We start from the raw sequence: 13,761 nt of genomic DNA on the forward strand, positions 1-13,761 counted from the left end.
CCTCAACATGGGAAGGAGTTTTCTCCTAGTTGCTACTGTCCACCAGGCTTCTTGCCGAAGCAGAGCCTCCCACTTCCCAGGGTACCTGGTTCAGCCGGGGGTTCCCATAAAGGGTGGAGGTGCTTGGCCATGGTGATGAGCTGTCTGCAAAAGAATCTCGAAAGACTTCAGGAAGCTCCTGTTCCCCAGAGACAGCAGGGTGGGGGATGGGGCCCAGTGATGTATGATAGCCTTGCCCCTGTCTGCAGATCGGGGAGAGGGGCCTCAACCTCTCTGGGGGGCAGAGGCAGAGGATCAGCCTGGCCCGTGCTGTCTACTCGAACCACGAGATCTACCTGCTGGATGACCCCCTGTCGGCTGTGGACGCACACGTGGGGAAGCACGTCTTTGAGGAGTGCATCAAGAAGGCGCTCAGGGGGAAGACCATTGTCCTGGTGACCCACCAGCTGCAGGTGACGGGGACCAGCGGGACCCATGAGGTCACACAGTGGCTGTGGCTCCTGGTGCTCAAGGAATCCCCTCTTCTGCCTAAACCTGCTGTCCCCAGGTGGACAGGGTTGGGGAAGGAGACACTGATGGTCCCCGGCTATTCTGGCCTCCATGAAGCCCTGCCTGCCCCTCCCTGGGCTCGTCCTCCCCATGGCCCCACCTCTGGGCTCAGTATGGCCAAGACCTTTCCTCCAGGAGCAACTGGCCCCCTCCCTGTGTGATGGACCTGGGGCACCTTCTCCAGCTCTGGGCCACGGATGATGGGGAGATGGGAAACCAGGAAAAGCACCAGACCAACCTTCCCTCCCGCAAGGGCTTCAGAAGCCTGAGGCCAGGGATGTGGGGGCAGGGGCATGGCAGGGGATGATGGACCCCTTGATGAGGGGTCTAGATGTCCCTGGCTTCACTCCTCAGGGGAAAGCACTGGAGGCTATGACTTCAGGGCTAAGGCTGGCAACTCCTCCCTGCTCAGGGCCACTCTCTCAGGCTTAGGAACACGAATCTTGCCCAGGAAAGGGACTGACCGAGCTTGCCCTGAATGAGCTTGAGGATTCGGCAGGATGGGGACAATCCTCACTGTGTCAGCCCCACAAATAGGGTTCTGAATGCCTGGCGGGAATCCAGAAACCCTCTCTATCCTGAGACGAGCCAGGTTACCCCCTGTCCTACAGTGAGTCCCCAGAGGAGTGCATGCGTGCGTGTGCGTGCGTGCACGTGCTTGAGGGCGTACCTCCTGCCAGAGGAGAGAGCCCACAGGATTTGCCTGTCATGAGAGGTCAGTTGTAGCCGAGGGGGTAGAATTCTTGTCTTCTCGACTCTCCTGCCACCTGTGCAGAAAATGTTAAACAATAGGTAAGAGGCAGGTCTCAGGGCCTTTGCAAGGGTAAGTCAAACTGGGGGAGGGTGGAAGCCTACAGCCAGTGAGGTTGCCATGGCTACAGGATGCTCTCACCAGCATTTTTTAGGCTTCTGTGTCGGCTAGAAGGGTCAGCCTAAAGAGGGGGAATTTCCTCAAGACCCAGGAAAATAAGGCTTTCCTATTGCTCTGTCTCTGCCCCAGCCTGTGTCTCTTTGCTGATGGCTACAGTTCTCAGAATAAGTTCCAAGCACCTGAATTTGGCATGTGAGGATTCCCTAGGTTCCCTCTGAGTGGGCTCTGTCACCTGCAGGAGGTATCAAGCTGGGCAGGTGCCTACGCAAGCTTCTCAGTCCTCCGCTGGGCCAGGGCTCGGGTAGAGGATAAGGTTTGATTTCTTTTGGGCCCCCATGAAGTGACTGAGAACAGGCCATTGCTCAGCCAGGGTGCTAAATGTGGTGACCACAGCCTTGCAGGGTGAGGGTCTCACCCCTGGGGACCAGCTGCAGCAGGGAGGGCTGTCTTGGACTTCTGGGAATGCAGAGGGACACTCCTGGCCCCTGGCAGATGTGGGTCAGAGCTGTCCTTGCAGGAGTCCTCAAGAGGGAGAACGTGATCTTGACCCTGGCCCAATCTCTGAAACTCACTCACCCGCAGTAAGACCTCAGGCAAGAACCCAAGAGGCCTCCTCAGAGACTGCTTTTCACCAAGGTCATTTCATGTCGTTACTTTTTGCTCAAAAAATGTTGGGGGGAAAAATGTGTTGAAAAATGCAGGCAGCCACCAGGTGGCGCTAGAATCTCAGTCCAGCTACCCAGTGTTGGGGAGGAGGGGCTCAGAACCTGGACCTGGAGCCCCTGGGCTTTTCCAGAACATTTCCCTGGCTGCTTTTACCACAGAGGCCCACAGGCAATCTGGATGCTTCCGAGTGCTTGGGCTGGACGGTTGCTCTTCTATCACGGAGGAAACAAACGAAATGAGGCCAGCGGCCGGTGGCTGAAGTGCAACCCAGGGCCAGCTTTTGTGAGTTTGCAGAACAAAGCTGCACAGATCACACCTGGTCTCACTGGAGAGAACTGGGGGCTTGCTGGTCAGAGGGGCTTTCCTAGGAGCTTCCAGGGTTGGAATATGTGCCCCCATGTCCGTGCCTCAGTTTCCCCATCTGGGAAACGGCTAATGGAAATGCTTCCTGCTCTCTTGACTGGGCTGTGGGAGACTGAGAGAGAAGAGATGCGGTTGGGTTTTGAAAGTTAGAAGATGCTGTGCAAAGGTGAGAGGTGATGTTCAGAAAAATGGCCCTGTCAGAAATTGTCTCGCCGGACATGAGAAGCCAGGCTGTTCCTGCTCGGGCTGTCTGGGAAAGTGGACAGGGAACGGGGCAATTAGTCCTGAGGAGGAAGAAAGGCTGGAGCTGTTCAAAGCCAAGTGAAACTGCTGTCCTTTGGCCTTCTGGGTACCACCCTCTTCTCCGCCCCCAACACCTCATTAAGTGCATAATGACCAAATGAAGCTACTTCTTTCAGGGCTTAATCAAGAGTATCAAGGGTAGATTTGACCTTGGGTGGATCCCCAAATACAGGGAAGACCTGCAAGGCCCTGTTTAGGCTGGATCATTTAAATCTCACAGCATCTTGTCCAACTCCAAGGAGGGGCTTCCCACCCTGAGATGGGCTGATCCTATGGGGAGAGCTCCATCTCATTCCAAAATGAAAGGAAACTCCTCTTCACAGTTCTTTGATCTCAGGCATGATATGGAAATGAAGGGAACTCGAATTAGAAAAACAGAAGTGCTTTGGGCAAACTGTGGGATGCTATCATTAAATGTAGCTCTATTTTTAGAATACCGAGAAAGCTGGTGTAAACTCCCCAGGCCAGGTGGTGTGGTCTGGTGGCTGGGGACTGCACCGTGGGCTGTGTCTCCTGGGCTGGGGCTGGTTGAGGATGATGAGGTGGGCTTGTAATGCCATAACAGGGGGGGGGGGCACTGCTCAGCTCCTCTTTCGCTGCTGCAGCAAATCTTGGCTGCAGCGCCTTTGTCAGTTTCATATTCCAAGTCTCCATGATCAGCTGTCTTAGTAAGACGTCCCCTGTAGGAGCAAGAACAAAGGAAGGTCAATGTGCTTCACAGCGACAACCAAGGGCCCCTTTTGTGCTTATGAGACCCATGGGCACTAAATCCGTGCCTCTCAACTGGAGCCATCATGCCTCCTCGAAGGCCTTGGGCATGTCTGAAAACACTTTCGCTTGTCACAACTGGGGGGAGCGGGGGCTCCTGACATCTAGTGGGTAGAAGCCAGGGAGGCTGCTAAATAAATACCCTACAGTTGAGAGTTCCTGTCCTGGCTCAGCAATAACAAACCGGACTAGTATCCATGAGGACGTGGGTTCAATCCCTGGCCTTGCTCAGTGGGTTAAGGATCCGGCATTGCTGTGAGCTGTGGTGTAGGTTGCAGATACTGCTCAGATCCTACATTGCTGTAGCTGTGGGGTAGGCTAGCAGTTGTAGCTCGTATTTGACCCCTAGCATGGGAAGTTCCATATGCCTAAAAAGACTAAAATAAAATACCCTACAATGCACAGTCAGCCCCACCCCTACCCCCAGTTATCTCACTGTCGATGTCACTAGTGCCAAGGCTGAGAACCCCCGGACGAGCTCTGAGACACAGCTGGATGGGGAGTCTGGCGTGGCGTTCTTCTCCCTCGTCCAAGGCAGGCATTCGGTGTAGATCACTTTAATATCTCTGCAGTTCTTGGAGTCTTGTGATGAAGTCATCTTGTTGGAAGATGGAGAGATTTGTGAGAAGGGAACCCACAAGGAGTTAATGGAGGAGAGAGGACGCTACGCAAAGCTGATTCACAACCTCCGAGGGTTGCAGTTCAAGGTAACTCCTCCCACTTGAGTGCAAGAGATGGGGCGCCTTCCCTCATGACTTCTGACCTGGGGAAGCTCTTGTCATTTCCCTTTCAGAGGAATTTCCTTTTGTCTCCAGGATCCTGAGCACATTTACAATGCAGCCATGGTGGAAGCCCTTAAGGAGAACCCTGCTGAGAGAGATGAAGACGCTGGTACAATCAGAGTTCAAATCCCACTTCTCATTACCCAGGGCTCATGAGTGGACACAGATCTCTCTTTATTTCTCGCCCTAGTTTTGGCTCCAGGGGATGAGAAAAATGAAGGAAAAGAACCGGAAACAGAATCAGAATTGGTAGACATAAAAGGTATTTGCTTTTCCTTCCATCAGTTACAGACCCTTAAATTTTTGTTGGGCACTTGCCATGTGGGATAGAGATGTGTAAGCTGAGCATACGTCCTTTGGGGCAGCTAAAATTATATAGTTTATTGTAGCATGAGCCTTGGATTCAACTGCCTGAGTCCACATTCTGGCTCAACCTTATGCTAGTTTTATGATTTTGAAGCAAGATATCTGGCCACTCTGAGTTTCTTAATCTGTAAAGTGGGGAAATAAGAGTACCAACCTCATAGGTTCTTGAGAAGATTACATGAGAAACTGTACATAAAATGAATAGCATAGTACCTGACATATAGTAGCTCTCACTAGTTATTATTATCCTCACTAGTTGGAAAGATCAAAACGATGCCCAGAGATTAATTATAGGCAGCACACACAGAGAACATTTCCCATTTTCATGGGGGAATGTTGAGAGAGAATCATGCAGCCGTGAAGATATCAAGGTGGGATAAGGTTATTAATTCTGTCCACAAATAAGGACTCTGAATTCTACCATGTGTTGGGCACTAAGCGAGGCTGGGGAGAGAGGGGAAATAATGCCTCCATCCCCAGGCAAGTTCAGGGGAAACTGTGATAAGAGCAATGGGAAACTGGGGTGGGGGTAACAGTGAGGGAGGGCTTCACAATGGAGGTGACTTTAGATTGGTCCTTTAAGCATGTGTAGGAGTTTGCGGGGGACACTGTGGTGACAAGGTGGGGAAAGGGGATGACTTGGGGTTGAGGGCACCAGGCAATTCCAGGAAGGCAGAGAGGAGAGACGAGAGGGATAAACCTGGCAAAAAACGGGCTGGTCAAGCTGCCTCTCCTCCTTAGACTCTGTTACCTTCCATCCCTTCATCCTCCCAACATTTGTTGAGCACTCTGTGCCCTGCCCCGTGTTGGGCACTGAGAGGGTAGGGGTCAAAATGCACTTTCCTCAAAGTACCCACAACCAGGTCCCTCAGTAATGTGTCCCTGAACAAAAACCTTTATATATTCCATCAAATTTGAGATGCCACCCATTTTAAGATCACCATCATTTTAGGTACTGCTTCGAAAGAAGTCTCTGCCAAATTAGATGTTATGGCATACTCCTGAATGGGGCACATCCTGATTTCAGAGATGTTGAAACGTGAGAAAAAAATGTGCGTCTTGGCACCATTAATGGTGCTTGTGACAAATGCATGCCCATTTAGAAAGACAACATATTTTTATCAGTCTGGAGGCGGCCAAAGCCGAAGTTGGGGGGGGCAGCCATCTCTTCCATGCTTTCCCAGGAAAGCTCCAGGCTGCCCAGGACTTGGGGTCCTGTGGGGAGTAAACCCTGTTCCTCTTCTCCTCCTCACCTTCCTTCTCTGGGGAGGAAAGGGAAGGTATGAAATTAAGTGCTCTGAGAGCTATAGGACAGGAAGTGTTGAAGGCGGCACTGCCCACTGGCCTGGCACCAGGGCATTTTCCAAGCACAGCAAAGGTGAGCAGAGCATCAGCAGCACAGGTGACTGGGCTGGGGCCACAAGGGGGTCTGACAGTTCCTTCTGTGCTCCAGGATGCCGTTCCTTAGGCTCTGCCAACCCACTGAGGCGTCCTTCTCATGCTGTAGCTTTAGAGGGGAAGACAAGCAAAAGGCTGAACATTCTCAAAGAAGCACGAGGGTTCCCAGGCAGAGAGTATAAAGGCAGGTGTATTCATGAAGGTGCCTTTGAGATGTGACAGCTTGCCTTGCCCGGCAGGGTGCAAGAGAGCATGTGGGCAGGGGTGCCCCCTTGTCTGGCTCTATTTATGTCTGTTTATGTAGCCAGGTATAACCACAAGATTCTGCCTTGGAGCTGACCTTTTCATGCTTCTCTGGGGAGCAGAGCGAAGAGACATGCATTCAATCCTGGCTGCTGGGCTCTCTTTGGCAACATCCCTGCCCCTCTGAATGTTGTTTCAATGAGAACTTGACCCTTTGCAAAATGGAGAGGACTTGGGACAGTCACGTCGAGGGAATTGGGAATCTGTGCAGCGGCTGACCTGGGAGGGTGCCCTGGGTTTCTTCTCATGGTGTGGGCTCTGTGGTAGATGCCTTCTTGTTGGCCCCTGTGGTAGATGCTGTGGGTGCCCTTAGCACTTCTGCACATGCAGCCCAACTCCCAGCTTCCACACCTGCCTCCCTTTGCCTGGGCATCTCTCTCTGGTAGCTGCCACCTGCCGATGAAGCTGGAAGTGCTAGGGAATGAATCTCCTGCAGGGGGAAGCCCTCACCCAATGGCCCATGGGAAGTGGTGTAGAAATAGCCCAGATCCTGATGATCACTGAGGTGTAGCCTCTGAGATGTAGTTCTGCCCTAGCTGGAGAGTCCTCTGTGCTGGAGTTAATGGTGCTGTTATGCTCCCATTGACCATGGGGCACTGCCTTGATGAGATGGCTGGCTTCTACGTGTGTGTGTGTGTGCGCGCGCGCGCGCGCATACTTTTTAGTGACAGTGTGGCACATGGAAGTTCCCAGGCTAGGGGTCAAATCGGAGCTACAGCTGCCAGCCACAGCCACAGCCACAGCCACAGAGGACCTGAGCCACATCTTCGACCTACACCCCAGCTCACAGCAACACCAAACAAATCCTTAACTCACCGAGCGAAGCCAGAGATCAAACGCAAACTAGTGTTCATAAACCACTGAGTCACAACGGGAACTCCCTGCTGGCTTTTAGTATTGCCTTCCTTTCCCTGTACCTCCAGTAATCCTGGGAACTTGACATGTGCTCACATTTTCTTCCTGGGATCTGCTTCTGGAGACTCAGGTCAGGGAAGCAGGGAACTAGACAAGCCCTCTCGCCCCAGGGCTGAGCGCATAGTAGGTGCTTCATAAAGATTTCCCTGAAGACTGAAAACCACCTGCCTCCCAGGGCTGTCATAAGGACCAAATAAAGCAAAATGCACAGAAGTGTATTGGGAGCTTCAAAGCACAGGCTTGTGGAAGGAGGAACCACACTGCCCTTAGCGGTGGGGGGAGTGTGCGGGAGGGCTCCCCACCTACCCCCCACCCACCACAGGGGTGCCACAGGGCTTGTGTTTGTCTCCACAGTTCCTCTGCACCAGCTCATCCAGACCGAGTCTCCCCGGGAAGGAACTGTGACCTGGAAAACGTATCACACGTACATTAAGGCTTCTGGAGGTTTGGTATAAAACAAGGGGTTTCTTGATTTAATTTGCGTTAAGAAATTCTTTCTTAAACTGTTGGGTTCACCTTTTATGATTTCCTTAACAATTACTCTCTTTATGCTAGGGTCGTTTCTCAGCGCTGTTATTTTTTTCTCCCTGAAAATCTCAAATCTGATAATACAGCCTTTTAAATGGAATCATCCTTTATCTCCATTAAAGCTGCCAGACTCTATTTATTGAAACCAAGTGAGCAGCAGCATGACCCAGCTATGGTTCTAGTGCAACCTTGCACTCAAGTCTCCGAGTATGACAGCCACCCATTTGCTGCCTGCCTTCAACGCGAGAATCCCATCTCCCTGGGCAAAACACACCTTATAGTTTCATTCCCTGTCTCTCTCGAGCAAGACTGGGTTTTTATGTGCCTGTTTGTTGTAAAGAATCCTGAGTCACTTCTATTAAAGTGCATAGTAGTGGTTTTTCTAGTATGTTGACAGTTTGGACCCATTTTCCAGCCAGGTGAAACAGGTGACCTGTTGGGGTTCAGGGACCCAATCCCCAGACTTGTCACATCAGCCTAAGGGGTGGTTCCTAGGCGTGGGGGTGCTTTTCCTGCAGGCTTTGACTTTCCCACCATGGTTGACCCCAAGGAAGAGGAGCCTACCGCAGCCCCCTCTCCTCTGTAACCCTGCACCTACCCCCTCCTCTGCAGGGTACCTCCTTTCTCTCTTCGTTGTGTCCCTCTTCCTCCTGATGATTGGCAGCTCTGCCTTCAGCAACTGGTGGCTGGGTCTCTGGTTAGACATGGGCTCACAGGTGAGTTCTCCTTGGCACCAGGAAATGTTGAGTCAGTTCCTGATGGAGAGTCTGAATGTACCCAACACTATGGGAGGAGCCTCCCACCGCCCCCCACAAGGCTGAGGTCAGCTGCTTACACTCCACAACTCAACTCCTGAAGCTCCCTTTGATTTTTCAAGACCAGTCGGGCATCCAAATTTTAGGTGCCACTTTCAGATTTTAAAGAATTGGCTCAAAAGGTGGTGCCAGGAAAATGTCTGGAGTCACACAGGTGCAGAAGAGGGTCGGTTTGCAGTCTCTGTTGCAAGGCACCTCTAAGGAGGTGCTGGGAGAAGCTGGGGAAGCCTAAAAGAGGACCTGGCATCTTGGCATTGCTGCTTTCTGGTGTCAGAGGGTTCCACCTGACTCTGCTCCCCAAAGCTCTTCTACAGGAACAGGACATGCAAAAGTCAGAGTCAGTCCCCGGATGTGCTGCAGGGCCACTGGGGATCTCTTTCTGCCTCCCTAGGTCTCATCTAGGCTGGGTCCCTCCTGGATGCTAAGTCTGCTCCCGCCCAAGCTTGCTGGAAGCTCTCCTGGCTTCTGGCTCATGGTTTCAGAGCATTCCTGGAGCCCTGGGAGATGCTATGGGGTTGCCTGCCCATCCTCCAAGATTACATTTTGATACAGTTGTGTTGCTATGACAACCAAAGTGAGGAGGCTCTGGGAAGACAGGGGCAGGGGAGAGGCTGCTGCAGCCCTCCTGGAGTTTGGCACAGTTCCCTGAGACCAGTCCCAAGGGGAGAAGCCTGTGGCTGGCCTGCTCTGTGCAGAAAAAAGAGTCATCTCTGCAGTGTCCCCTCAGATCCCTGCTTGCTCCTGAAGAGCTCAAGGTTTGAATGAGAGTGGGGCCTCCCTGTATGCGTGGTACTTCCCCAATGTGCCAGGGCTGTGCTAATTGGGCAGCAGGCTGACCCACGCGGTTGCCCCACCCCCAGACATGGAGGGCACAGCCCACAGCACAGCGAAGCCTCCTCTTCACGCTGGTCCTTCGGTCAATTAGCTCCCCAGGGATGCTTTTGCTTTCATGGATGTTCATCCATCAGCGGCCACCTCTGGTTTATATTTCCGCTATTGCTGTAATCAGCAAAATGGCATTTAGAAGAAAGATGCTTGGTTGCTCCCCAAAGGCAGTCTTGACTTTTAGCACACAGCTCAGAGGAAAATGGAACTGCCAGTTTCTCAGGAGGAGGAGATGGCCTTTCTCCGGAAATGCAGGCATCCTCAGGGAGGAGGGAGCCATAAGCGTTTACTCTGAACCCTCCCAGAGCCCTTGGTTCCCCAGGCTCCCTCCTCCCCACCAGGCCTCCAGGGCAGAGGACCAGGGTCCTCCCAGGTGTCCCCTGAGAAGAGGAAAGGAAGGGGCCCTGGGGCTGGCCCATCGTACAGAGAACCCCCGAGTCTACCCAAGGCCTGGTGGCTTCTGCCAGCAGATCCCTGATTCCCTGGCCTGTCGGGGCCACCTGAGGTTTGCTCAGCCAGCCTGTAGGATCCAGATTCAGTTACTTCTGTGATTTTCCTGGTCCAGCATCACCTCTGGTCTCCTGGCTTCCGAGATGGCTGCTTTATTATTCAGGCTGATTTGTCCACTTTGCTTTTCCCACTGACTGTGCTGAGACTCCAGAGCTGGAGGATCCCAGTGGCCCAGGGGCAGGACCCATGTAAAGCTCAGGAGCACCCCTCCCCTGCCCCAAGGAGGTTGAGTTTATCACCTGACTCATTCTTAACAACTATGTATCTTTCTATTTTAAATTTTTTTAGGGCCACATCTGCATCATAATGGAAATTCCCAGGCTAGGGGTCGAATTGATCTGAGCTGTGTCTGTGACCTACACTGGCAGTTCATAGCAACGCCAGATCCTTAACCCAAGGAGCAAGGCCAGGGGTCCAGCCCACACCCTCATGGACGCTAGTCATTCCTTACCACTGAGTCACAAAAGGAACACCTGCACCTCTTTTTAGTGTCTTCTCCCTGTAAGGATTCTCTGGAAAAGTCCCAATCTTTTGAGCATTGATCAATTCCTGTTGCTTCTCGTTTTCCCCCCAAGATGACGTGTGGGCCTCAGGGCAACGCGAGCACGTGTGAGGTGGGCACGGTGCTGGCCGACACTGGGCCGCGGGTGTACCAGTGGGTGTACGCCGGGAGCATGGTGTCTGTGCTGGTGTTTGCTATCACCAAAGGCCTCACCTTCACCAAGACTACGCTGATGGCGTCCTCCTCGCTGCACAACCAAGTGTTGCACAAGGTCCAGCCCCCCTCCCCTCCCTCACCCCATCCCTCCCCACCCCCACCCCCGGGGCTGCCCACACATCCCATTCCTCAGCCACTGGCATTTACTGAGCACCCTCAATGCGCCAGACACCGTGCTGGGCTCTGGAGCAGACACGCTGCTCACGGAGCTTACAGTCGCATTGGGGAAGAGTCCTCCCACACCTAATTATCAACCTCAAAGGCCAACTCCAGGGAGCTCTGGAGAGCGGGGGTCCTGGGCCCAGGCAGGGCTGGGAGTGAATGAGAGGGTGGTCTGGAAGGACTCCCTGAGGATGCCGCCCCGGAGCAGATGTGCGCAGGCGCAGAGGGCCTCCCCTGCTCCAAAGAGCCGTGGGTACACCGGGCCCCGCTTCATCCCACTGCTGCCGTGGAGGGCCCTGGCCTGAGCGCTCAGGGGTAGCCCGTACCGACAGTGGGACTTAGTTTTCTGTTGCCCTGGGGCACGAGGTTCCTTCCTCTACCAAGAAGGTCGACTCCCACTCAAGGTCACGTGCATCACGGTGGCCGCAGGAAAGGGACGCGCGCATGCTCACTTCCCAGGATCATGTGGCACTCTGGGAACAAGCTCAGGCCTGGCTCCGCATTGCAGCCCCAGAAAACGCCACCCCGGGGTCGGGTGGGGGGGTCACCGGACACGCCCCTCGACCCTGACGCTCCACTGTCACCCATAGATCCTGGAGAGCCCCATGAGCTTCTTTGACACGACTCCCACCGGCCGGCTCATGAACCGATTTTCCAAGGATATGGACGAGCTGGATGTGAGGCTGCCATTCCACGCAGAGAACTTTCTGCAGCAGTTTTTTATGGTGCTGTTTATTCTCCTGATATTGGCTGCCGTGTTTCCTGCTGTCCTTTTAGTCCTGGCCGGCCTTGCTGTAGGCTTCTTCATTCTTTTACGGTAGGTCGATGCACTGTTTAGAAAGAACCACATGAAACCTACACGTAGTTGCTTAACCCTGCACAGTGACCAGTAGTATCACCTGGTATTGAGTCCCTGCTATTTTGTTTTTGTTTTGCCTTTTTTTTTTTTTTAATGGCTGCCCCCACAGCAAATGTAAGTTCCCAGGCCAGGGACTGAATCTGGGCTGAAGCTGTGACCTATGCTGCAGCTGTGGCAATGCAGGATCCTTAACACACCGTGCTGGGCTGGAGATCAAACCCACGAATGCACCTGCAACTCCATAGTGACTGGATCCACTGCATTTGGATTCTTAGTCCACTGCACTACAGCCAGAACTCCCTTACTGTCTTCTCTGAGTGGTGGAGCACAATGAATTCTGGTGTGAAGCGAAGTGACATATATCTGGCACTTGAGTCTCAGAGCAACGCTGAGAGGTGGATATGATTGGGCGATGAAGTCACTGGTCCCAGGCCAGGAAACTAGCAACCTTGGTGGCGGTTTGCCTGCTCTTACTTTCTTGATCATGGGGCTCTGGCACTCATGCTGCTGGAGGAGAGAGGAGACCAGCCCTCAGTCTCTCTGAGCTTTGAGAAATGGTCCCACCTGACTACGGATATGGCAAAAGAAGGGCCTTGGGCTGCTTGGCACCAGGGAGTTCCTGAGCCCACCTTTGCCCCCATGCTGGGGAAAAGTGGGAGGGCAGCATGGGTCCCAGCCTTCCAGGAAACTCAGACCCTCCTGGTTCCCAGGCAAGCTGAAATTCTCAGCAGGCAGCCTAGTGGGTATTGTATGAGGGCTGAGGATAGGAAATCAGATGAAATTTGCACCAGAGTCCCAACCCTGCTGCAGAACTAGCTGGAGGGCCTTGGAGAGGTCAGAGAAGTGCTGTGAGCTTCACCATCAAAATGATAATCATTGAAAGAAGCACCTCCCCTGTTCCTCAGGAGTTCTCGTGAGGATCAAATGAGACTAGGTGACAGTAAGTGTCTCGTCAATGCAGAATGAGACACGATTTTCTACAAACTTTGAGTTTCTATAAAACTCAAGGAAATGCTTCTTAGGTTCCTAGATGTGCCATCCCTGGGCTGGACACGAGGGGCTTGAAGAGGGTCCCCAGATTGCAAAGGATTCAGTCCACAAATCTTTCACCCACATCCACTGTCAACATGCAGAGCCAAGATTCAAAAATACTGCTTTGGGAGTTCCTGTTGTGGCTCGGCGGTAACGAACCCGACTAGGATCCAGTGAGGACACCCCCGCTCAGTGGGCTAAGGATCCAGCGTTGCTGTGAGCTGCAGTGCAGGTTGTAGACACAGCTTGGATCTGGCATTGCTGTGACCATGGCATAGGCTGGCAGCTCAGCTCCGATTCAACCCCTAGCCTGGGAATTTCCATGTGCCATGGGTGTGGCCCTAAAAAGCAAACAATTTTAAAAAATTAAAAGTTCAAAAAAGAAATACTGCTTTGGCCGCAGTGTGGAGGGTGAATGAAGGTCCGGAGAGGTCAAGATAGGGAGGGAGGCTATAGGCTGGGAGACTCTTGAAGGGCAGAGTCTGGGTGAGCATTGAGACCTAGGCAGCAGCAGTAAGGGTGGAAAAGAGAGGTGGATTCGGGAGCCATTTCCAAGATAGTTCATCAGGGTTGGGGGATAGGAGAGGCCAAGGATGAGTCCAAGATGAGGAGTGATGTGAAGACAGATCCAGGTGATACAGGTGGAGATGCAGTTGTGGGTCATCAAGATTACAGATTTGGTTTGGGATGTTTCAAGTTTGTGGTGTAGCGGAAAGGAATCTGACTAGTACCCATGAGGACACAGTTTCGATCCCCGGCCTCGTTCAGTGGGTTAAGGATGTGGCATTGCTGTGAGCCTTGGTATAGATCGCAGACTCGGCTCGCATCCCAAGTCACTGTGGCTGTGGTGTAGGCCACCAGCTGCAGCTCCAATTCAACCCCCAGTCCTAGAACTTCCATGTGCTGTGAATGCGGCCCTAAAAAAGCCAAAAAAAAAGGCAGCCCCCGTGGAGACCATATTCAAATTT

At 52.9% G+C, this 13,761-nt stretch overlaps 1 protein-coding gene across 24 annotated transcripts in view; it reads left to right on the top strand.

Annotated features, from left to right (window-relative positions):
• The window catches only part of ABCC12 (ATP binding cassette subfamily C member 12), a 92,047-nt gene that overhangs the window by 60,238 nt on the left and 18,048 nt on the right, over positions 1-13,761 (top strand). For 15 of the 24 annotated variants that reach the window (XR_014805065.1, XR_014805059.1, XR_014805062.1 and 12 more), the window contains 8 exons: positions 249-452; positions 4,093-4,227; positions 4,336-4,411; positions 4,493-4,564; positions 7,639-7,728; positions 8,425-8,528; positions 10,598-10,795; positions 11,493-11,719. Coding sequence is in view for 17 of the 24 variants with exons in the window: in XM_084958793.1 (XP_084814919.1) it covers positions 249-452; positions 4,093-4,227; positions 4,336-4,411; positions 4,493-4,564; positions 7,639-7,728; positions 8,425-8,528; positions 10,598-10,795; positions 11,493-11,719 (1,106 nt within the window). In the remaining 7 variants the exon portion in view is untranslated. The remainder of the gene's footprint in view (positions 1-248; positions 453-4,092; positions 4,228-4,335; positions 4,412-4,492; positions 4,565-7,638; positions 7,729-8,424; positions 8,529-10,597; positions 10,796-11,492; positions 11,720-13,761) is intronic. The other 9 variants (XR_014805063.1, XR_014805061.1, XM_084958799.1 and 6 more) reach the window with 1 other exon arrangement.

This window comes from Sus scrofa, chromosome 6 (assembly GCF_054392235.1).
Source record: "Sus scrofa isolate SSC_HxYL_T2T_F1_AM1 chromosome 6, Sscrofa_HxYL_maternal_Yorkshire_Landrace_v2.0, whole genome shotgun sequence".
NCBI lineage: Eukaryota > Metazoa > Chordata > Mammalia > Artiodactyla > Suidae > Sus > Sus scrofa.